Source organism: Theropithecus gelada, chromosome 7a (genome assembly GCF_003255815.1).
Source record: "Theropithecus gelada isolate Dixy chromosome 7a, Tgel_1.0, whole genome shotgun sequence".
In the NCBI taxonomy this organism is placed as follows: Eukaryota; Metazoa; Chordata; class Mammalia; order Primates; family Cercopithecidae; genus Theropithecus; species Theropithecus gelada.
This window is the reverse complement of record NC_037674.1, coordinates 47,515,581-47,539,289: the sequence shown is the minus strand read 5'-3', so window position 1 is coordinate 47,539,289 and position 23,709 is coordinate 47,515,581. Positions and strand designations below refer to the sequence as shown.

Here is a 23,709-nt window from a genome sequence, read left to right as displayed (position 1 = left end):
TTTCTGATATAACTAGTTGGCTCTGCTGTTGTAGCAGAAATGCGGCTATAATTTGCATTCCAATAAAACTTTATTAATGGATACTGAAAATTGAATTTTATATAATTTTTCACATGCCATAAAATATTATTATTTTAACCCATATAAACCATATATAAATAATGGGAAGGGTTTGGTGAGCAGTACTTGCCCCTCTGTTAATATAGCTCTGGTTTTTTATTTTTTTGCGGGGATTGTTGTTTCATTTTGCTTTGTTTGTTTTATTAATGTTTATAACAACTTTATTTGTAATAGCAAAAAACTGGAAGCAACTCAAACTTTCATCAACAGAAAAATGGATAAATACATTGGTATATCCATATAATTGAATATTTAACTCACCAATAAAAATTAATAAACTATTGATGCATGTAACAACATGAATGAATCTCAAAATAATTGCACGCAATAGTGGATACTGTATATAAATCTCAGAAAATATGAATTGCAGTGACAGAGAACAAAGGGGTGGTTTTAAACACACACACATTTCCAGGGACTACAGCCCCCTGGATCAATGCAGATAAGTAGTTAAAAAGCACACTCCCCAGTTAATTTCTGGAAGGGGTTTGTCTGTGTACTTTTGTAGCTGTTGTTTGAGGATTGGGCTCCTCTCTAGTCTGTATCTGGTAGCCACAGGCAAACAAACAGTAGACCCCTGGGATACTGACTGAGTTCCAGCGTTTCCTGAGTTTTTTCATCTGACTTGCTCCAGCAATAAAGCTAGAGCAGATTGTCTGTATAGATTATCCCTGGAAGGAGTTTATTCATGGATTGATCACAACTGCCACGGCTCCCTCCCAAGGGATGGCCTCCTTAACCATATAGTTCTGGGAATTGATGGGACACTGAATTTCTGAGTCTCTAGACCAGTGAAAACAAATAAATGGGCCCACTTTCTTCCCCCAAGATGAGATAATGCAGTCTGATCTAAAATGTAGGCATTTGCTAGAATTCCTCTCTCCAGCGTAGTGCAGAGAGAATCCTACTTTCGGCTTCACCCTGAGGATAGAAGGAACTGGAACACACTTTTAACACTTCAGCCTTTTTAGCTGTGTCTAGAGGGAATGACTTCTCTCTTACATGTTTTGAGGTACTGACAGAACTTGGCACATCCTAATTTCCTGGAGGCAACAAAAAACAAAGGCAGCAGTTTGGACAAACACAAAGGTTTGAGAGTTACCTTAGAATTTCTGGCCAGACTGACTGGTTAGGTCCTTCTACATGAAATGGGACTGGGAGAAGCTATTAGGTTATCTAATGTGCAGAAAACACAGAGGGTAAAGGCAAATGAAGAAATGGGGAAGTGTGTTCCAAATAGAGAAACAAGATAAATTCAAAAAGTACCAGAAGGAGAAGAAAGAAAAAGTGAGATAAAACAGTTTCAAAGATGTAAAGGCAGAAAGCTACTCAAGTCTGGGGAAATAGAACTCCAGATCTAGAAAATTCAAAGGACACCAAATACTATCAATCCAAAGAGATCCATATTAAGGTACGTTATAATCAATTTGTCAAAAGTTAAAGACAGAGTATTTTTTAAAGAGCAACAATGAAAAAGCAACATGTTAAGTACAAGGGTCCCCCACAAGACTATCATCAGATTTTTCATGAGAAACCTTGCATGCCAGAGGTAGTGGGATTCAAAATCCTCTGAGAAAAAAGACCTGCCAACCATAGTACTATGCCCAGCAATTTTGTCTTTCAAAAATGAAAAGGAGAGAGAACAACTTTCTCAGACAAACAATGGCTAAGGGAATTCAGCACTGCTAGACCTGACTTACAGGAAAGTAGAACTCTATTTTCTTGAACTTCTCTCTTGAGAGTTCTCTAAACAAAGTTCTTCAAGCTAAAGGACAGTGGTACCATGAGAATATGAAAGCAGAAAACTCACTGATAAAAGTAAGTACACTATCTAATTTAAACATTCTAATTATGTAATGCCAGTGTGTAAATCAATGATATCTCTAGTGTAAAGGTTGAAATACAAAACTGTTGAAACAATGGCAGTTACAAAAGTTTGTGAAGGGACACAAATTATAAAAAGATATAAAATGTAACATCAAAGAGATAAAACATGAAGGGTGAGTAAAAGTGTAGGATTTATGCGTGCAATGAAAGTTTAGTTTTTATAAGCATAAAATAGCCAGTTGTAAGTATATGACTGGCTTTTATGTAAGCCTCAAGGTGACCACCTTTAATGGATACACAAAAGATAAAAGGATGGAAGTCGTACCACTATAGAAAACCATCAAACCACAAGGGAAGACAGCAGTAGTGGAAGAAAGGCTCTACAAAACGATAAAATAACAAACAAAGTGGCACTAGTAAATCTTTACCTATCAATAACTGGTTTGAATGTAAATGGATTAAATTCTCCAATTAAAAGACACAGAGTGCCTGAATGCATTAAAAGAAGAGAGACTCATCTATATGCTACCTGCCAGAGACTCACTTTAGCTTTAACAGTGTACAGAGAATGAACATTAAGGGATGGGAAAAAATAGCCCATGCAAATAAAACCTGAAGAGACAGCAGCACTATCCTTATAACAGACAAAATAAAGTCAAAAACTGTAGATGAGATAAAGAAGGTCAATATATAATGATAAAAAGGGGTCTGGTCATCAAAAGGATGTAACAATTTTAAATATATATGCACCCAACATTGTAGCATCTAAATGTATAAAGCAAACATTGAGACTTCTGAAGAGAGAGATAAACTACAATACAGTAATCCTAGGGGATTTCAGTACCCCACTTTCAACAATGAACAGACCATCCACACCAAAAATCAATAAGGAAACAGTGGATTTGAAGAAAACATTGGACCAAATGCATTTAATAGACATATACAGAACATTTCAATCAACAGCAGCAGAATACAAATTCATCTGAAGCGCACATAGGACATTCTTCAGGAGATTACAGGCGTGAGCCACCATGCCTGGCCAGTAATAAAAATTCTTTCATAAACGAATAGTCTAGGACCAGATAGTTTCACGATGCAACACTACCAAATATTTAAAGAAAAATGAGTACTAGTCTTTCTCAAACTCTTTCAAAAAACTGAACTGGAGAGAATACCTGAAACTCATTTTACAAGGCCAGCATTACCCTGATAGCAAAGCAATACGAAAATACTACAAGAAAATTAGTTCAGCTACTATGGAGAAAGAAGTTCGGAGATTTCGCAAAGAATTAAGAGTTGAACTCCCATTCAACCCAGCAGTCCCATGACTGGGTGCATGCCCAAAGGAAAATAAATTGTTCTACCAAAAAGACACATGCACCTGTACGTTCATTCACAGTAGCAAAGACTACTGTGAATAGTGCAGATATCCTCATCAAAATGCCATTACACCATATTCAATACAACATTTGAAAGGATCATTTACCATGATCAGTTGGGATTTATTCTTGGGATACAAGAATGGTTCAACATATGCAAATCAAGAAATGTGATTTACCATATTAACACAATGAATAGCAAAAACCATACTATCATCTCAACACATGCAGATAAAGAATTTGACAAAATTCAGCCTTTCATGATAAAAGCTCAACAAATTAGATGTAGAAGGACTGTTCCTCAATATAATTAGGCAATATGTGACAAGCCCACAGCTGCCATTATACTCATTGGTGAAAAGTTGAAAGCTTTTCTGTTAGGATCAGGAACAAGAAAAGGATGCCCACTGTCACCGCTTCTGTTACACTTCAGTGTATTACTGGAATTGTTAGCCACAGAAATTAGATAATAAAAAGAAATAAAAAGCATACAGATTTAAAAGGAAGAAGTGATATTGTGGTTGTCAACAGCATAAAGTTGTATAGAAAATCCTCAAGACCCCACTAAAAAGCTGTTAGAACTGATACATAGGCCGGGCGCGGTGGCTCACGCCTGTAATCCCAGCACTTTGGGAGGCCGAGGCGGGCGGATCACAAGGTCAGGAGATCGAGACCACGGTGAAACCTCGTCTCTACTAAAAATACAAAAAATTAGCCGGGCGCGGTTGTGGGCGCCTGTAGTCCCAGCTACTCGGGAGGCTGAGGCAGGAGAATGGCGGGAACCCGGGAGGCAGAGCTTGCAGTGAGCTGAGATCCGGCCACTGCACTCCAGCCTGGGCGACAGAGCGAGACTCCGTCTCAAAAAAAAAAAAAAAAAAAAGAACTGATACATAAATTCTGTAATGTGCTTCAGTAATGTTTCAGGATACAAAGTCAACATACAAAAATCAGCAGTGTTTCTTGCTTTTTTTTTTTTTTTTTTTTTTTTTAAAATAGAGACAGGATATCACTCTGCCACTCAGGCTAAAGTACAGGGGCGTGATCGTAGCTCACTGTACCTTGAACTCATGGGTTCAAGCAATCCTTCCACCTCGGCCTCCTCAGTAGCTAGGACTGCAGGTGCACACTACCACATCTGGCTATCAAATTTTTTTTTTTTTTTTTTTTTTTTTGGTAGAGTCTTCTTTCTCTGTGTTGCCCAGGCTGGTCTTGAAGTCTTAGCCTCAGATGATGTTCCTGCTTTGGCCTCCTAAAGTATTAGAGTTATAGTCATGTGCCACTGCACCCAGCCTAAAAATCAGTAGCATTTTATAAACTAAAAATGAACTATCTGAAAAATAAATTAAGGAAACCATCCCATTTACAATAGCATCAAAAAATATAAACTATTTTATAGTAAACTTAACCAAAGATGTTAAAAATTTGTATACAAAGAATCATAAAACATTGATGAAATCAGTGACAACGCAAATAAACAAATGATGTCCTGTGTTAGTGGATTGGAAAAATTAATATTGTTAAAATCTCCATGTTGCCCAAAGTGATTCACTGATTCAGTGCAATCCCTATCACATTCCATTTTCATTTTTCACAGAAATAAAAAAAAAAATCCTGAAATTCGTATGAATATACAAAAGACCCCAAATAGCCAAAGCAATCTTGAACAAAAAGAACAAAGCTGGAGGCTCACACTACCCGATTTAAAAATACATTAGAAAGATATTATAATCAAAACAGCATGGAGCTGGCAGAAGAAAATATACATTAACCAATGGAAAAGTATTAAAAGCTCAGAAGTAAACCCGTACATTTATAGTCCGTTGACTTTAAACAAAGGTGCCAAGTATACACAATGAGTAAAGTACAGTCTCTTCAATAAATGATGTTGGGAAAACTGGATATTCACATGTAGAAGAATGGAATTGGAACCATATCTCACCCCATGTAAAAAATCCAACTCAAGTGGGTTAAAGACTTAAATATAAGACCTGAAACTGTTAAACTTGAATGCAGATTGTTCGAACTGTGCAGGTCCACTTACACATGGGTTTTAAAACATAAATACAGTCATACTTATCAGTGGGATCTACATCTGCAACCAAATGTGAATCAAAAATATGGTATTTGTGAGATACAAGATCCACCCTTATGGAGGACCAACTTTTTGTACCTATGGGTTCTGCAGGGCCGGCCATCAGACTTGAGTATGTACAGATTTTGTTTTCTCAGCGTGGTTCTGGAACCAATCCCCATGGATACTGAGGGACAACTGTAGAATAAAACATAGGGGGAAAACTCTATGACACTGTTTTGGACATTGATTTCTTGACTCTGACCCCCAAAACACAGATAACAAAAACAGTAATAGACAAATGCATCAAACTCGAAAGCTTCTGCACAGCAAAGGAACTAATCAACAGAATGATAAGACAAACTGTAAATGGGAGAAAATATTTGCAGACTATGCATCTGTCAGTGAGTTCATGTCCAGAATATATAAGGAGTCCAAACAACTTAATAGCAAAAAAGCAAATAATTTGATTTAAAAATGAGCAAAAGACTTAAATAGACATTTTGCCAAAGAAATGTCTTAGGGCCTGAGGATCAGCCTGCTCAGCAGCCCCACTCCTGACAATGCAGCTCCTGTGATCATCAGATTTGTGCCCTCCCTGAGGGCCTGAGGATGGGCCCACTTGGTTGCCCCACTCTTGCCAGCACCACCCCCATGACGAATGGATTTGTACTCTTACCACAGGTCCTGAGGACCAGCCCACCCAGCATCCCCACCCCTGATGACACTGTCCCTACAACTGGCTGAACTGGTGCTTTTTATGTGCGCCGTCCAGAGCCAATGGACTGGTGTGTATCCGATGATGCAACCTACAGAACCACCACGCTTTGTATGTGTACCCTGCAGGGTCTGAGGGCCAGGCTCTCTGGTAGTTCTGCTCTGCTTCTGGTGACACTGCCTTTTCATTTGCTTGAACAACCATGCTTTGGACATACACCCTTGGCATCAAGATCGCTTGCGTGGTGGCTTTACCCACAGCCACACTGTCACCCAGGCTGGAGTACAGTGGTGCGATCTTAGCTCACCGCAGCGTCTACCTCCCAAGCTCAATCAGTTCTCCTGCCTTAGCCTCCCAAGTAGCTGGAAATACAGGCATGCACCACCATGCCCAGCTAATTTTTCTATTTTTGGTAGGCAGGATCTCACTATGTTGCCTAGGCTTGTCTCGAACTTCTGACCTCAAGCAGTTTTTCTGCCTTGGCCTCCCAAAGTGCTGGGGTTAAAGGCATGAACCACTGTGTCTGGCCCACTGCACTTTAAAACAAACAAACAAAAATATGCAGGGTCTCATTATGTTGCCCAGACTGGACTTGAACTCCTCGGTTCAAGTGATCCTCCAGCCTCAGCCTCCCAAATTGCTGGGATTACAGGCATATACCACTTGCATGGCTTGGAACTGTCACTCATGCCTTGTTCATGCCCCCCAGGACCAGAGGACTGGCTTGCTTGGTGGCACCAACATAGTACTGGAATAGCACACCAACTTTGTAAACACCCATAACCTAAGTCACTGAGACAGTAACATCGGATGTTGACTACAGCTAAAGAAATTACACAGAGACTACACTGCTGCACCTACCTAGAACCAAAGCCAAAGCACCCTACCCAATTACCACCCTAGGATCCATCTACAGGAAAATGTCTTCTATGAAAGTTACCCGATAAAATTGGAAGAGGCAACTGTTTCACCAAATGGCACAGGTCAATACAGGGACCCAAGAAATATGATAAGATAACTACCAGATAAAAATATGCAAAAGAATAAAACTCACTGGTAGAAGTAAATTCAGAATCAAATTTAGAACCAGTAGAGGCAATTTCACTTTCAAACTCAGAATATATTATTAATGTAATGGTGGCATATAGTCTTTTAAATATCTAGTATGAAGGTTATAACTCAAAATGGTCAGTGATGTCTATAGCTCAATTAGATGTTGAGTAACACATGATTTTAAAAAGATGTAAATTAAGGCAGCAAGTTATAAATCGTGGAGGGATGGGGATAAAAGTCTAGCGTATTTGTATGCAAAGTTATTATCTGTTTAAAATAGTCCATTATAAATATAAGATTTTAAAATGTAAGCCCCATAGTAACCTGAAAGAACAAAACGACAGCAGATACATAAATAAGAAAGAGAAAAGAATTAAAGCTTAACACTCCAGAAAACCACCAAAGCAGACAGATAAATAGTAAGAGAGGAAGAAAGGTAAAAATATATATATACACAAAACAACTAGAATACAATTAAACAAAATGGCAGGAGTAAGTCCTCACCTATCAATAATGACCTTGAATGTAAATGCATTAAATTCTCCAATTAAAAGATACAGACTAGTGGAATGAATAAATAAACAAGACCCAACTATATGATGCATTCAGGAAAATCACTTTACCTGTAAAGACTCATAGAATGAAAGTGAAGGAATGGGAAATGATATTATACACAAAAGAAACCAAAAGAGAGCGTGAGTAGCTGTAGTTATGTCAGATAAAATAGACTTCAAATCAAAAACTGTAAAATGAGACAAGCAGGCCATTATATAATGATAAAGGGGTCAATTCAACAAGAGGCTATAACAATTGTAAATATATATGCAACCAACACCCAAGCACCCACAAATATGTGGAGGAAATATTATTAACCCTAAAGGGAGAGAGAGAGAGCAATACTGTAATTAGAGGGGACATCAACACTCCACTTTCAGCAATGGATAGAACAGCCAGACAGAAAATCAGTGAAGAATGATAGTTAAACTGCACTCTAGATAAATGAACCTAACAGACATTTATAAAACATTCTGCCCAGCAGTTGTAGAATACACATTTTTTTTGGAGACCGAGTTTCGCTCTTGTCACCCAGACTGGAGTGCAGTGACATGATCTTGGCTCCCTGCAATCTCCACCTCCCAAGTTCAAGCGATTCTCCTGCCTCAGCCTCCCAAGTAGCTGGGATTACAGGCATGTGTCACCACGCCTGGCTAAGTTTTTGTATTTAGTAGAAATGGGGTTTCACCATGTTGGTCAGGCTGGTCACGAATTCCTGACCTCAGGTGATCCACCCACCTTGGCCTCCCAAAGTGCTGGGATTACAGGCATGAGTCACCATGCCTGGCCAACATTTTTTTCATTAGCACATGAAACTGTCTTCAAGATATATCATGTGTTGGGCCACAAAACAAGTCTCAGTAAGTTAAAAAATTTCAAATTGGGAGCCGGGCGCAGTGGCTCACACCTGTAATCCCAGCACTTTGGGAGGCCGAGGCGGGCAGATCACGAGGTCAGGAGATCGAGACCATCCTGGCTAACACGGTGAAACCCCGTCTCTACTAAAAATACAAAAAAATTAGCCACGCGTGGTGGCAGGCGCCTGTATTCCCAGCTACTCAGGAGGCTGAGGCAGGAGAATGGCATGACCCGGGAGGCGGAGCTTGCAGTGAGCCGTGATCACACCACTGGGATCCAGCCTGGATGACAGAGTGAGACTCTGTCTCAAAATAATAACAATAATAATAATAATAATAAAAGAAATTTCAAATTGGGGAGTATCTTTTGTGACCATAAGGGATTAAACTAGAAATCAGTAATAGAAGGTTTTTTAGAAACTGTATACAAATAGTTTTTGAACAACATGCTTCTGAACTACAAATGAGTCAAAGGAGATACTAAAAAGGAAATTTTGAAAAATTTAAACAAATGAGAATGCAAATGCAATGTACCAAAACCCGTGGTCTACAACAAAAGCAGTTCTAATGGGGAAGTTTATAGCAATAATTGTCTATATCAGTAAATGAGAAAGATCTCCAGTAAACCACCAATAACACTATTCCTCAAGGAACTAGGAAAAATGAGAACAAAATAAACCTTAAGTTAATAGAAGAAAATAAATGATAAAGCTCATAGCAGAAATAAGTGGAATAGAGACTTAAAAAATACAAAACATTAATTAAGAGTTAGTGTTTTGAAAAGCTAAAAATCGACAAATTTCTAGCTAGACAAAATTTTAAAAGGGGAAGATTCAAATTGAGAGATGTGAAAAGGTGACATTATGACTGATATTACAGAAATATAAGGGATCATAAGAGCCTGTTACTAACAACTATAAGGCAACTATTTGGAAAACCTAGAAGAAATGGGTAAATTCCTAGTCACATACAACCTACCAAAATTGAATCATGAAAAAATAGAAAATCTGACGAAACTGGTAACGACTATGAGTTCAAATCAGTAATAAAGTTTCCCATCAAAGAAAAGTCTAGTACCTGACAGCTTCACTGCTCAGTTCTACCAAACATTTGAAGAAGAGTGAATCTCAGTCCTTTTAAAATTATTTCAGAAAAATGGAGAGGAGAGAATTCTTCCAAACTTGTTTTCAAGCACTTGATAAGAAAACCAGACAAGAACACAACAAAAAAGGAAATTATAGGACAGTGTCTCTGATTGAACATGGATGCATAAATCCTCATGGAATTAAGAAACCAAATTCAAAAGCACATTAAAAAGATAATTTATCATGACTAAATGGGATTCATCCCAGGGATGCAAGAATGGTTTAACATATGCAAATCAATTAATGTGATACATTACATTAACAGAATTAAGGGAAAAATTATACAGTTATTTCAATAGAAACAGATAAAGCATCTGACAATTCAACACTCATTCATGATAAAAACTCTCATGATATAGACAGAACGAATGTACCTCAACACAGTAAAGACCACACAACAGACTCACAGAGAACATACTAAACAAGGAAAAATGGAAAGCTTTTCTTCTGTGATCCAGAATAAGACAAGGATTCCCACTTTCACCACTTTCTCTATTCAACATAATACTGGAAGTCCTAGCCAGAGCAAGTAAGCAAGAGAAAGAAATAAAGGGCATACAAATTGGAAAGGAGGAAGACACTAACTTAATTATCTAATGTTAAGTACATTAGTAATTATGAATTATATAGTGCTTGATATTTATACATATTTGTTCCCCAGGAATTAAAAACTGGCTACTTAATGAATGCTAATTAGAATTAAAATGTCATATTGTTTTTAAATAAAAAGTTTCTTTTAACCATAACAAGAACAAAAAGACAAACTCATAGCAGTATATAGTAGAGTTATGGTTCCCAAAGGTTTGGGGTGTAGAAGTGGGATGGGAAAGCAACAACACTGGTCAAAGGATAATGTTTCAGGTAGACAGGTTCTAGTGATCTTTTGCGTAGCAGGTTGAATATGGTTCATAATAATGTATTATATATTTCAAAGTTGCTGTACAAGTAAATTTCAGGTGATCTCACCACAAAGAAATAAGTATGTGAGATATTTTATTTAGCCTGATTTAATCACTACTCAATGTATGCATGTATCATAGTATCACATTGTGCCCCATAAATATATAAAATTATTATTTGTCATTTTAAAAAAGATGAAAAACCAAAAATATACAGTGACCTAAAGTAGATTAAAGATTGCCAGACGCCAGGTGCGGTGGCTGACGTCTGTAATCCCAGCACTTTGGGAGGCCAAGGTGGGCGGATTTGCCTGAGCTCAGGAGTTCAAGACCAGCCTGGGCAACACGGTGAAACCCCGTCTCTACTAAAAATACAGAAAATTAGCTGGGCATGGTGGCGAGTGCCTGTAGTCCCAACTACTCAGGAGGCTGAGTTGCTTGAACCCGGGAAACGGAGGTTGCAGTGACCAAGTTTGCGCCACTGCACTACAGCCTGGGCGACAGAGTGAGACCCCACTCTCAAAAAACAAAAAGATTTCCAGGAAGCAGCATGCAGGGTTTAGGGAAAAGAGAGGAGTTGCAAAGTGGGAGAAGGAACCAAGAAAGCATTAGGGGCTATAGATATGTTCATTATCTTGATTGTGGTGATGGCTTCATAGCTATATAAATATGTCATAATTTGTATACATTAAATACGTGCAGCTTATTTTGTTTCAGTAAAGCTATTGGAAAAAAGATCATTGAGGGAAAGAAATTTAGACTCATACTAACTTTTTGACCTTTTTACTTATTGAATATATATGTTTTAAACTTCTTACTACTTTTAATTCATTTTAACTTTTTATTTAAAATATCTTCTGTTTACACAGTCTATGCTAGATAAGATATATCCCTATCCTGAGGAATTTTTTGAGTATGTGGTAGGAGACCAAATATCCTCAACTCACTAATTTCATCCCAGACTAAGTTCTCTATTTAAGAAGTAGGGATGAGTTAGGTAGGGATGGAGTGTGGATGGGTGGAAGTAGTGAGTGGAAAGGATGACATCTAGGTTGGGTTTTGCAGGATAAGTCAAAACAATCTGAGATCCTTGTTATTACAGGGAGCCTTTCCATCAAACCTGTTGACAGGAGCCACAGTCAGCACTTAGTTTGTACAACTTTGTCTCTGAGATGACACACAGCTGTTCACTTTTGGATAACAAGTTAGCCTAGTTTGAATCAGACAAGCATCCACTTGAAATGCAGAGGCTGTTTTCATGAGCTCAAGTTCATCCTTCCACAAGATGATAGCTCTGTTTTGGTAGTACTTTCCCATTTTTCTTGTTGAATTTATTCCCTCATAACTTGAAACTGTCACTTGTATTAGATCTACTTTTCTAACATCACCTATTTTTTAAATTACATTCTTTTAGTGACAGCTGCATAGCCCAGTTGTACATTTGTACTTTGATATCTTCCTTGTCTCAAAATTCATGCTCAAAGTAATTTTACTGTGTCGCTCCCCTAGTACATTTTTACAGTCACTTAGGCTCAAATCTTGAATTTATTATTTTTTTGAGACAAAGTCTCACTCTGTCACCTAGGCTGGAGTGGCACGATCTTGGCTGACTGCCACCTCTGCCTCTTGGGTTCAAGCAGTTCTTGTGCCCCAGCCGCCCAAGTAGCTGGGATTACACGCATGCACCACTATTCCCGGCTGTTTTTTTTTTGTTTTTTGTTTTTGTTGTTGTTGTTGTTTTTTTACTAGAAACAGAGTTTTGCCATATTGACCTCACTGGTCTCCAACTCCTGGCCTCAAGTGATCTGCTTGCCTCGGCCTTCCAAAGTGCTGGGATTACAGGTGCGAGCCACTGTGCCCAGCCTTGAAGTTAATTTTATTACCCATTTTAGTCCTTTTTAATAACATGAGAAATACCTTAGTTTGTTTGGGCTGCTATGATAAAATGTTTTAGATTGGTTAATTTATAAACGAAAGAAATATATTACAGCGCAAGAGGCAGGGAAGTTCAAAATCAAGTTTTCAGAGTTGATGCCTAGTGATGGTCCATTCCTCATGGAATGATACCTTCTATGTGTTTTAACATGGCAGCTCTTTTGGGCCTCTTCTATCAAGGTACTAATACCACTACCCAGCTACTTCCCAAGGGCCCCTCTCCTTTGCCTCCTGGTACTATCACACCAGGATTAGGTTTCAATATATGAATTTTGGGAGACTCAAGCATTTAGACTATAATCAAGCAATATCTTATTAATCTTTTTGTCTACAGCACCTTGCACAGCAAGTGTAGATAATTGTTGAAAAAAATAATAAACTGGTTAACTAAGCTTAATAAACTCAACCATAATGATGGAATTAAGAAAGGAAAGAAGTAGACAAGGAACTGAAGCCCTAAGAAAGGAAATAACTCTGTATCCCTTTACCTCTAGATTTATGGTCATATTTTATCTTTTTTCATAAACCTTATGCACGATCGAATTATTTTTTAATGTCCCAATAGCGTGAACTTGAATGCAATGTATCCCTAGCACTTACAACAGAGCCTGACCTGTAGTAATGACTCTGAACATTTGTTGATTGACCAGGTTATTGTTAGGTATATGGGAAAAAGTCTTATCTCCACTTGATAGGGAAAGCATTGCTCAAAGTTCGTTAGTTGCTAGCTTTTTTTTTTTTTTTTTTGAGATGGATTTTCATTCTGTCACCCTGGCTGGAGTGCAGTAGTGCAATCTCAGCTCCCTTCAACCTCTGCCTCCCAGGTTCAAGCGATTCTCCTGTTTCAGCCTCCCAAGTAGCTGGGATTACAGGCACCTGTCACCATGCCTGGCTAATTTTTGTATTTTTAGTAGAGATGGTGTTTCGCCATGTTGGCCAGGCTGGTCCCAAACTCCTGACCTCAGGTGATCCACTGTCCTCGGCCTCCTCACGCCTGGGATTACAGGCGTGAGCCACCACACCTGGCCAGTTACTAGGTATTTAATTCATTCAAACTAATATTTATTGAATCCTACTCTGAACCAGACACTATTTTAGAAATTGAGGGTACAGGGATGAACGGTACAGTCAGAATTCTCTGGGAGGTTATCTTTTATTTATTTTTTATTTTTTGAGACAGTGTCTCGCTCTGTCACCCAGGCTGGAGTGCAGTGGCGCAATCCCTGTTCACTGCAGCCTCTGGCCCTGAGCTCAAGCAATCCTCCCATATCTCCACCTCCCGAATAGCTAGGACCGCAGGCACTCGCCACCACCTGGCTAATTTTTGTACTTTAAGTAGGGAAGAGACCTTGCCATGTTGCCCAGGCTGGTCTGCAACTCCTGAGCTCAGGTGATCTGCCTGCCTTGACTGTGCTGGGATTACAGGCCTGAACCACAGTGCCTGGCACTCCAGGAGGTTATTTTTTAGAGAAGAAGAAGACAATATACAAATTAACAAATAAATGAAAAAATAATTTAGATGATATTATATGCAGTGTTGAAAATTAAGTGACATGTAATTGACATAGAAGTAGGCTATTTTTTTTCAGTATTTAAGCAAGAACTTCCTGAGAAAGTTACATTTAAAGTACAAATTCAGTGCCAAGTAGAACCAAGTCTTGTGAAGGCCTGGCAACAGAGTATTCCAAGCAAATGAAAAAAATTGGAATGACTCTGAGGCAGAAATGAATGTCATGTTTGGTTTTACAAACTTTTACAATGTACCTGACAGCAAAGATTTTTTAGTAGTTATTTTATTTTACATAGTCCCTCTGGTGTTTTTTTCATAGTGAAAAACAATTTAAACTCAAACTTTATTTCCAAGGTCTTTTTCTCAGTAGTATCTTAAAAGTGGAAGTGGGGAAATTATTTTAGGCTTCAATGCTAATTTGTTTTTACATAAGGGTAACCTGTGAATTCTTCTAATTGATTCTTGACTAGTATGAAAAATTATTTTTCATGAGTATACATACAGTGAAGTTGTGATAATTCAAAAGTGCTAATAAAAGTAAAACAAAACTGTGTAATATTTAGCACAAATACCCTTTTTACATGTATGTTGTTTTACATGGCTTTTTTTTTTTTTTGATCAATAGTGTTTGCAAATATTTTCCCATGTCAGGAAATATAGGTTTACAGTAACTTTATGAGCTGCGGAGTATTCAGTTGTGTAAATGAAGCATACTTTATATAAATAATTCTATATAATTGTGTATCTATAATTTTTCACTATTTTTGAAGTATATTATTATAAAAAACAGATCTTTTTTGATAACTCCTTAGAATAAATATCTAGATTTGAAATTTCTCATTAGGAAAGTTATAATAATTTACATTCCTAAGAACAGTGGGTATATAGTGTATGTTTCCCCACCACCTCATGAATACTGACTCTTGTCAGTCTTTCTTGTATTTGCCAAACTGATGCAGAAAACCTTTTTTAAAAGAAATGACATTTTCCTTCAATACAGGTGAGATTGAATGGATTGTGATTTTGTTACTTGCCATCTGTACTTTGAGAATTGCCTCATCAGATCATCTGCCCTTTTTTTTATTGTGATATCTATTTAAGAATTTTTACAAGTTTTTTTTACATACAGATAATAAACCTTTTCATTTGTAGGAAATAACATTTCCTTAATTCAGGTTGTTTACATGTGTGTTGTACTTCTTTCAATTTGCATGGTTTTGTTTTTTTAATGTTTGTATTGTCAAAATAAATACCTTTAGACTTGAAAATTTGTCATGTTTTTAACACAATCTTGTGTTTCTCATACATTGACTTTATACTACTTTTTAAATGACATATAGTTTACATCTGTATAGATACATTCTTTCCATTTACAAACTCACTACCATAAATATTGTGTGGTTTAACTATCTTTGTATACTTTAGTTGCTTCATGTCTAACTCCTATTTTCCTAATTTATAGTATAGTACATCATGATGAGGCTTAATAGGGACTATGCTTTGTTTTTTTGTTTTGTTTTGTTTTTTTGTTTTTTTGACGGAGTCTTTCATTGTCGCTCTGGCTGGTGTGCAGTAGTGCGATCTTGGTTCGCTGCCACCTCTGCCTCCCGGGTTCAAGCAGTTCTCCTGCCTCAGCCTCCCGAGTAACTGGGACTACAGACACACGCCACCATGCCTGCCTAATTTTTCTATTTTTAGTAGAGATGGGGTTTCACTATGTTAGGCTGGTCTCGAACTCCTGACCTCGTGATCCGCCCACTTCAGTCTCCCAAAGTGCTGGGTTTGCAGGCATGAGACACCGTGCCCAGCCTATGCTTTGTTTTTGTGTATGTCCCTGGCACACCGACTGTCGCCCTGGTATTTAGTTGTTGTCTCTGTGAGTCAGGATTCAGTTTGAGATAACAATAATTACAGTAGATATTTTTAAGTAGAAAGGGAATTAAGTAGGCACTTACAAAATCATTAGAAGTCACAGGTTAAAATAACATTTGCAGGAATGTCGCTAGATGTAATTAGAAAGCTAGGAAATCAGGAAGCTGTCAGTGCAGCTGCTACTTGCAGGTATATACTGCCTGTGGTGTAATTTAGCCATCTGGCAGAAACTACTACAACTATTTGCTCCAGAGCTAAGCTGCATTTAGTATAGTTGTGATGACAACACAAATGTTCTGCACTCTGCCTCTGAGCATTCACAAAACTAGTGTCTGGAGGCTGGAACTACAGAAAAAAGGTACATAAAGTATGTGCATTTTTGCTAGCAGAAGCAGAACTAGTAGCCAGAGCCTCTTCCTCAGTTACACCTTCCCAGTTTCACATGTGGGCCTTTTACTGGTAAACTTAAACGATATCCAGAACTCTAGATGCAAGAGAGTTTGTGAAGTGTACTTTTATTTTTAGAGAATAGAATGAATGTTGGATATCAGTCTTTCATATTCATCACAGTCATTTAAGATGGGAAATGAACATATAGATAGGAACTGATGAAAACTGGCTGAGAATTTTGGCTTATTGTTAGATTAATTTATGTGAGCAATTTATTTTTTCTCTTCTTTCAGCACTTGCTAGAAGTAAATTCTTTAAAGCACCTGACAAGACTGACACTACAAGATCGCATTACCAAGTCTCTTCTTCATTTACACAAGAAGAAAAAACCTCCCAGCATCAGTGCCCAGTTTCAGGTTATTTCCTGTTTTGCTTAAAACAAATAAGAATCTGTATCTTTCAGATTGTCGTTGAAAGGTTAAAGTGATCTGCAGGGTACTCGAATAGGATTTTAATTTATGTGACTAAAAAGCCATATATTACTGATCATTTGGGAAAGAAGAACCAAAGATGAAAAAAAAAAAGTCAGATGCCTTTGTTTTTCATCCACATATGTCTGGATAATGGCTATCTGAATATTTGTTATTTTCAGTGTGAGGAGAAAGCAGAAAATTGATGTTATAAACAAATCTGCCTTTAAACCCTGCTGCTTAGATAATGTCACTGTTAGCATAATGATGTATGTTTTTTTTTTCCCTGCTTAAACCTCATGCTGCTACCATTGATAGTTAGCTAAATGAGGCTGAAGGGCTTTTTTCTGTGTATTTATTTTACTTTTGTCTACATAGAAATCCAGTTCTTGTTTGCGGGGCTTTTAGGAATAAATATGATAATAGTTAACCAAATTTCTTCCAGAATAATTGTTTTCAGATTCCTTTTTAAATTGCCTCTTCCATTCTTCTCAAATCATCTATCTCCTAAGATCTTTTCATTTGGTAGATATTTATGAAAATAAGCAAAATATCTGGTAGATAACAATGCTTTGCATAATTTTACTCTATTTCATGTTTATATCACAGAACAATGCTCACTGTTGAATAAAAATTTCCTTATTCGTGATAGATGTATCTGTATATGTTAACACTTTTTAAAATGCTTCTTTTACAGCTAGGATGTTTGAACATAAATTATCTACTAATGTATCATTGTGTGATATATAGGCACAGTTCTTCAAATTGTGGGCTAGAAATGTCATTTTATTTTAGGTAATTCTCACCATAGGCCTAAAGGAAGATTTGAATCTGTGAAGGCTGTTTGGTCACATGCTTTCTCTTTAAAAAAAAAAAAAAAGAAAAAAAGCAAGATCAAGGAGCCGTATAACTCATATGTGCAAATAAGCTTAAAGGAAAGGGAATTGAGTATAATGAAATCACTGCCATGAATTTTAAAAATCCTTCTTAATAATCATATGGGTTAATGGCATTTGGTCGGGAGGAATGAGAAGATAGTGCTTAGGGACGTCTGTCTTTACCTTGCTGCTGTCCTCACAATCCAGACTTTGTAGATTAGAAATGCAAAGATTAATGGGTTATAGAAAAAAAATCATGTTGAGTGATATGTTTATTAATATACAACATAAATATGAGTCATAAGCAGACTTAATACAATGGTTAGTTTATTAGCATATTTCTCCCTGATTAGCAAATCCACGTGGGAAGCCAAATTCTGATCAAAAGGTAATTTGGTGAGCTCAGTGTCTGAAAAGGGAACATTAATCTCACGATTATGAAAGGTAGAATTATTAAGCTGTTAAGTGTCCTTTGTTTTGTTACCTTGGATCTTTTACAGATGCCATGTATACCGAAATCATTCTTTAATTTGAAGAATACCATATAGCTAGTACAATAAAAACTTAGTTATAATCACAATCCTATTGTGTATTTTAAAATCCTTCCAAATTTATATATTCTTAATTTATATTCATGAATTATATTTAATTTTTAGAAAAAGAGTCCTCTTTAATATTTCTAATAGACCATTAAGTTATTTAAAAAGTAATGAGTTAATTTTTGATTATTTGGAAAATATAGATGAGCAAAAACAAGTGAAAGTCATCTACCATCCATAGATAATGACCAATGTATAGTATGTTTTCCAGGCCCTTTGCCAAAAATTTACACATATGCATTTTCTAATAGGTGTTGTCTAAGTTTTTTTCCAATTGTTCTAGGATAATTACTATTATATTTATTATAAAGGTGAGGAAACCAAGTAGCAGATGAGGAAATTGCAGGTGATCAAAATGGATGGCACCCGGCCGTCTTTGACTCTGTGCCCTTCCTTGAATGCTTATTTTCATGAAAATGATATCATAGAACTCACAAAGGATTAACTGATACAGAAATTGCCCTTCTGCTATAAACAATCAGAAATTGGACAAAAGATATTATGAGTCAGATATTTTCAGATATTAGACAGTAAGCATTACGGGGTTCCAATCTGTGAGAATAGGGGAAATAAATGAGGAAAGCCCCAGATTAACACCTAAAGATAATTTGCTACAGCTCAGGAAGAAGAAACCCAAACAAATGCCAGTGGTCTTGCTAACTGAAGAGATGGAGATAGAAAGGTAGAGGCAACTAGAATTTGTGAGGCAGAGTAAAGAGGAGAAGGACATTGTATGAAGGGAAAGAGCTAGACTGCTGAGGGGTCTCCTTGAGTCTCTGTGACTGACTACTGATCTCTGCATATGTGGGTTAAAATTCCATGAGATGGGGGAAAGAATGATTATTCTAATCACCTGAATCCTGTAGACCTAACAATTTCTGGTATTTATACAGGATTAGAGGAGTAGTTCTGTTCTCATCAGCCAGAGTGAAACGACCTTTTATTACATGAGGCATTAGGTAGAATCCTCAGAAAGACATTGTTTTAGCAATGGGACCAACATAGTCCTAATGTAAAGACTGCTCTGGCCCTGCTCTCACAAAACTAAAAATCAAGTTTTGAAAGAATCAGACTGATCCTAAGTAACTTAACTACATGTTAAGAAGAATGTTTGTCACTCTTTAAAGGAATACAACAAAATCCAACAATGTAAAACACACTGTCTAACATCCAATGAGAAATTACAAGGCAGAGAAAGAGTCAGGAAAAAAATAACCCATAACAAGGTGGGGAAAAAGTCAGTATTTAGAGACAGACTTTAAAATGATGAAGACGATGTAAATAGTAGGTAAGAATGTCAAATTAGCTATAATGTATCTTTTAAATATGCCCAAAGATATAACAAAAAATATGAATATGATGAGAACAAAATAGATTCTTTATTTTGGAAGATGATGACAGAGTCTCTGGATACTTCCTCAGGAGATAAGAGTTGTTCTGTCCTTTCTTTCACTGCCTGTTGGAACCAATAAGGGCCATTTGTATTATGAAAAAGAAAAAAATGAAGATATGAAAAAGACTAAAATGAAACTTTTAGAGATTAAATATGTAATATTTGACAATAAAAAATAAACTGGATTAACATCTGTTAGTTCAGAAGTAGTAAATTTGAAGTCATAGTTTGTTAAAGCCCAGAGAAAGCAACAAAGATGTAAAAAAACGAAAATAGGCCGGGCGCGGTGGCTCAAGCCTGTAATCCCAGCACTTTGGGAGGCCGAGGCGGGTGGATCACGAGGTCAGGAGATCAAGACTATCCTGGCTAACATGCTGAAACCGCGTCTCTACTAAAAATACAAAAAACTAGCCGGGCGTGGTGGCGGGCGCCTGTAGTCTCAGCTACTTGGGAGGCTGAGGCGGGAGAATGGCGTGAACCCGGGAGGCGGAGCTTGCAGTGAGCTGAGATCACGCCACTGCACTCCAGCCTGGGAGCACAGCGAGACTCCGTCTCAAAAAATAATAAATAAATAAATAAATAAACGAAAATAGCAATAACTTATGAAGCAATATGATGCAGTCTAACATAGGTGTAATTGGAATCTCAGGAGAGGAAAGGGAGGAGGACACAGAAAAACATATTTGAAGAAATAATGACCAAAATATTTTCTGATTTGATGGGGAAAAAAAAAAAAAACTGCAGAGATCAAAGAATCTCAGTAAACCACAATCAGAGCAAACAAAAACACACCAAGGCACATTATATCAAATTGCTAAAACCAGTTAAAAAGAGAGCATCTTAAACTTAGCCAGAGGGAGAAAAGAGACATTTTGTGTAACAAAGTGAAGATCATCAGAAACTATCAAAGCCATGAGACAAGAGAGTGATATCTTTAAAAGACCAAAAAGAGAAGAAAAGTCACCCTAGAATTCTATGCGTGGTGAAAGGTTAAGTAGAGACATTTTCAGACCAAAAAAGCTGAGATAATTTATTACCAGCAGATCTATAATATCAGAAATGTTAAATATGAAAGAAAAATGATGGGAAAACCACATGGAAATTTGAGTTTACACAAAACATGAATAGTGCCAGAATGATAGAAATGTAGGCTAATATTTTAAAAACACATTTTCTTGGACAGACGTGGTGGCTCAAACCTGTAATCCCAGCACTTTGGGAGGCTGAGGTGGGCGGATCACCCAAGGTCAGGAGTTCAAGACCAGCCTGGCCAACATGGTGAAACCCCGTCTGTACTAAAAATACAAAAATTAGCTGGGCTTGGTGGTGTGTACCTGTAAGCCCAGCTACTCAGGAGACTGGGACATGAAAATCTCTTGAACTCGGGAGGTGGAGGTTGCAGTGAGCTGAGATTGCGCCACTGCACTCCAGTCTAGGCGACAGAGCAAGACTCTGTCTCAAGAAAGAAAGAAAGAAAAAAAAAATCCTTTTCTCTTTTTAAAATAATTGGCTATAGAAAACAAAAATAATAGTATATTGTGGGGTAGAAATAAAATGTATAATAAAAGTATCCCAAAACACGTAAAGTGGTACTAAGTGGAAATATACTGTTGTTAAGCTTTTACACTATACAGAACATGGTATAGTGTTATTTGAAGGTAGACTGTGATAAAGGTGCAAATCCTAGAATAATCCTTTTAAAAAGAGTTAACAGTTAGTAAGGTGGTAGCAGAACTAAAATGGAACCATAAAATATACTCGATAAAAAAAGGAAAAAGAAAATTCAGACTGATAAATAGAAATAGGTAACAATGTGGTAGACTGTAATGTATATTTTCTGTATTATTTCAGCCTTTTGGTAAATTACCACCTTCACTATACTCTAAAACATTCACTCTTGAGAGTTTGTCTTCTGCAGGCTAATGTTAGATTTTAATGAGTCAGTCCCTTTGACCACCAAACTTTCAAAGTAGGTAAAGCCTTAAGTTATGACTGGGATGATATAACTTGATCATAAAGCAAAGAACTGTGCAGTGTTTATACATGGACCTGTATGTCAAAGTCTGGTCACTTCATAGCACTATGTCTCTACTTAGTAGTTTTTTAAAAGAAGTTGTGTGGCTTTCTCCTAATATAATCGGTCATACACGTTGTTGCTTGTTATAGCTACTAAAACTTACTGATAAAGCTGCTGCTCCTCTCCATACTCAGCTGCCTAGGGATCCACAGGTTGCTAGGAAATATATCTGCCATTGTATCAACAGTCAACATACTCTTTGCTTCAAGTAGGGGAAACTAAATTTTTCTCTTCCTAGGAGTCTTTCTAACTGTGGGTATAAGGAAGATGTAGAATACGTTAAGCTTGTTTTTTTGTAAAAGTGTGAATTCCCTTGGAAAAGGCTGATTGGTTTGAAGAAATTAACCAGCTTTTAATTTATAGCTCTAAGAATTTAGTCATTAGTCAAATTAAACCCAAGCTGATATTCTCTGGACATATATGTGTATATTAAGTTTTCTAGAATAGCTACATATTACTTTTATAATAAGAGGAAAAGCCATCTAAAAAAGATTATATTTTTTTAAAAGATAGTTTATAGCAGCAGGAAGCAGATTGGTAGTTCCCTGGGGCTGTGACTCAAGTGGTTATTGACTGCAGATGGGCAGAAAGGAGCTTTTTGGGGGTGATAGAGGAGTTCTGAAACTGGACTTTAGTGATAGTGGCATAACTGTGTAAATTTACTAAAACTCATTGATTTGTGAACTACAATGTATATATTTTAATAGTATGTAGATTTTATTTCAATAAAACTGTTTAAACCAAAAAAGTCACCATTAAAAGAAGAAAAAGAGCAAGACTAAAAATGGACTCATATATGTAGTATATGAAGAACTATTAAAAGGAAGAAAACCTAATAGACAAATGGACAAAAGTCTCAAATAGGCAGTTTATAAAAGATGATATCCAGAAGGCCAATACACCTATGTAAAACCTGTTCAATGTTATGATTCATGAGGGAAATGCCAATTAATACCACAAAGCAATGCTGTTACATACTCGCCAACATGGCTGAAATAAACTGATTATACAACATGTTGGCAAGATTGGGGAGCGTTCAGAACTCCCTATATGGTACTGTTGAAATGTAGATTGATACAAGCATATTGGAAAACAGTTAATGGCCAGGCGCGGTGGCTCACACCTGTAATCCCAGCACTTTGGGAGGCCGAGGCGGGCGGATCACGAGGTCTGGAGATCAAGACCATCCTGGCTTACACGGTGAAACCCCGTCTCTACTAAAAATGCAAAAAATTAGCCGGGCATGGCGGCAGGCGCCTGTAGTCCCAGCTACTCAGGAGGCTGAGGCAGGAGAATGGCGTGAACCTGGGAGGCGGAGCTTGCAGTGAGCCGAGATCGTGCCCCTGTACTCCAGCCTGGGCGACTGAGCGAGACTCCATCTCAAAAAAAAAAAAAAAAAAAAAAAATTAAAAGACAATTATGTTCATAGCAAAATTTTTCATAATAAGCTGGAAACAACAAAATACTCATCTCTTAATGGATAGTTTAATGGTAGTAATGCCAAATAATGGATCACTAATATACAGCCCTGAAAATTTACAGAATATAATTGTATGCAACAAATACAAAATAGTACATGGTTTATTTTTCCATTCATATGAACTTTAATAGTAGGTTAAACTAACTTATCATCTTAAAAGTAAGAATAATAATTACCCTTGGTTGGGGTGTGGAAATATGAGTACATAGTTTATGTACAGTGACCTTGCTAAATTAAATGGGATGAGGCACAAAGGGCTTCTGAGATTCTGATTTTATACATATATACACACACACACACACACACACACACACACACATATGTTTAATTTGGGCTCTAGTTACAAGAACATCTTTTGTAAAAAGTCATAATCTACACTTATGATTTTAATATTTTATGTGTATTATTATTGTCATTATTTTGAGACAGCGTCTCATAAAATGTTGCCCAGGCTGTACTCTGACTTCTGGGCTTAAGCTAT

The 23,709-nt window shown here is 37.1% G+C and overlaps 1 protein-coding gene across 3 annotated transcripts in view; it reads left to right on the top strand.

Annotated features, from left to right (window-relative positions):
- Window positions 1–23,709, top strand: part of MYO9A (myosin IXA) — a 307,652-nt gene that overhangs the window by 186,050 nt on the left and 97,893 nt on the right. For all 3 annotated transcript variants that reach the window (XM_025390154.1, XM_025390156.1, XM_025390153.1), the window contains exon 19: window positions 16,625–16,747. In XM_025390154.1, coding sequence (XP_025245939.1) covers window positions 16,625–16,747 — 123 coding nt within the window. The remainder of the gene's footprint in view (window positions 1–16,624; window positions 16,748–23,709) is intronic.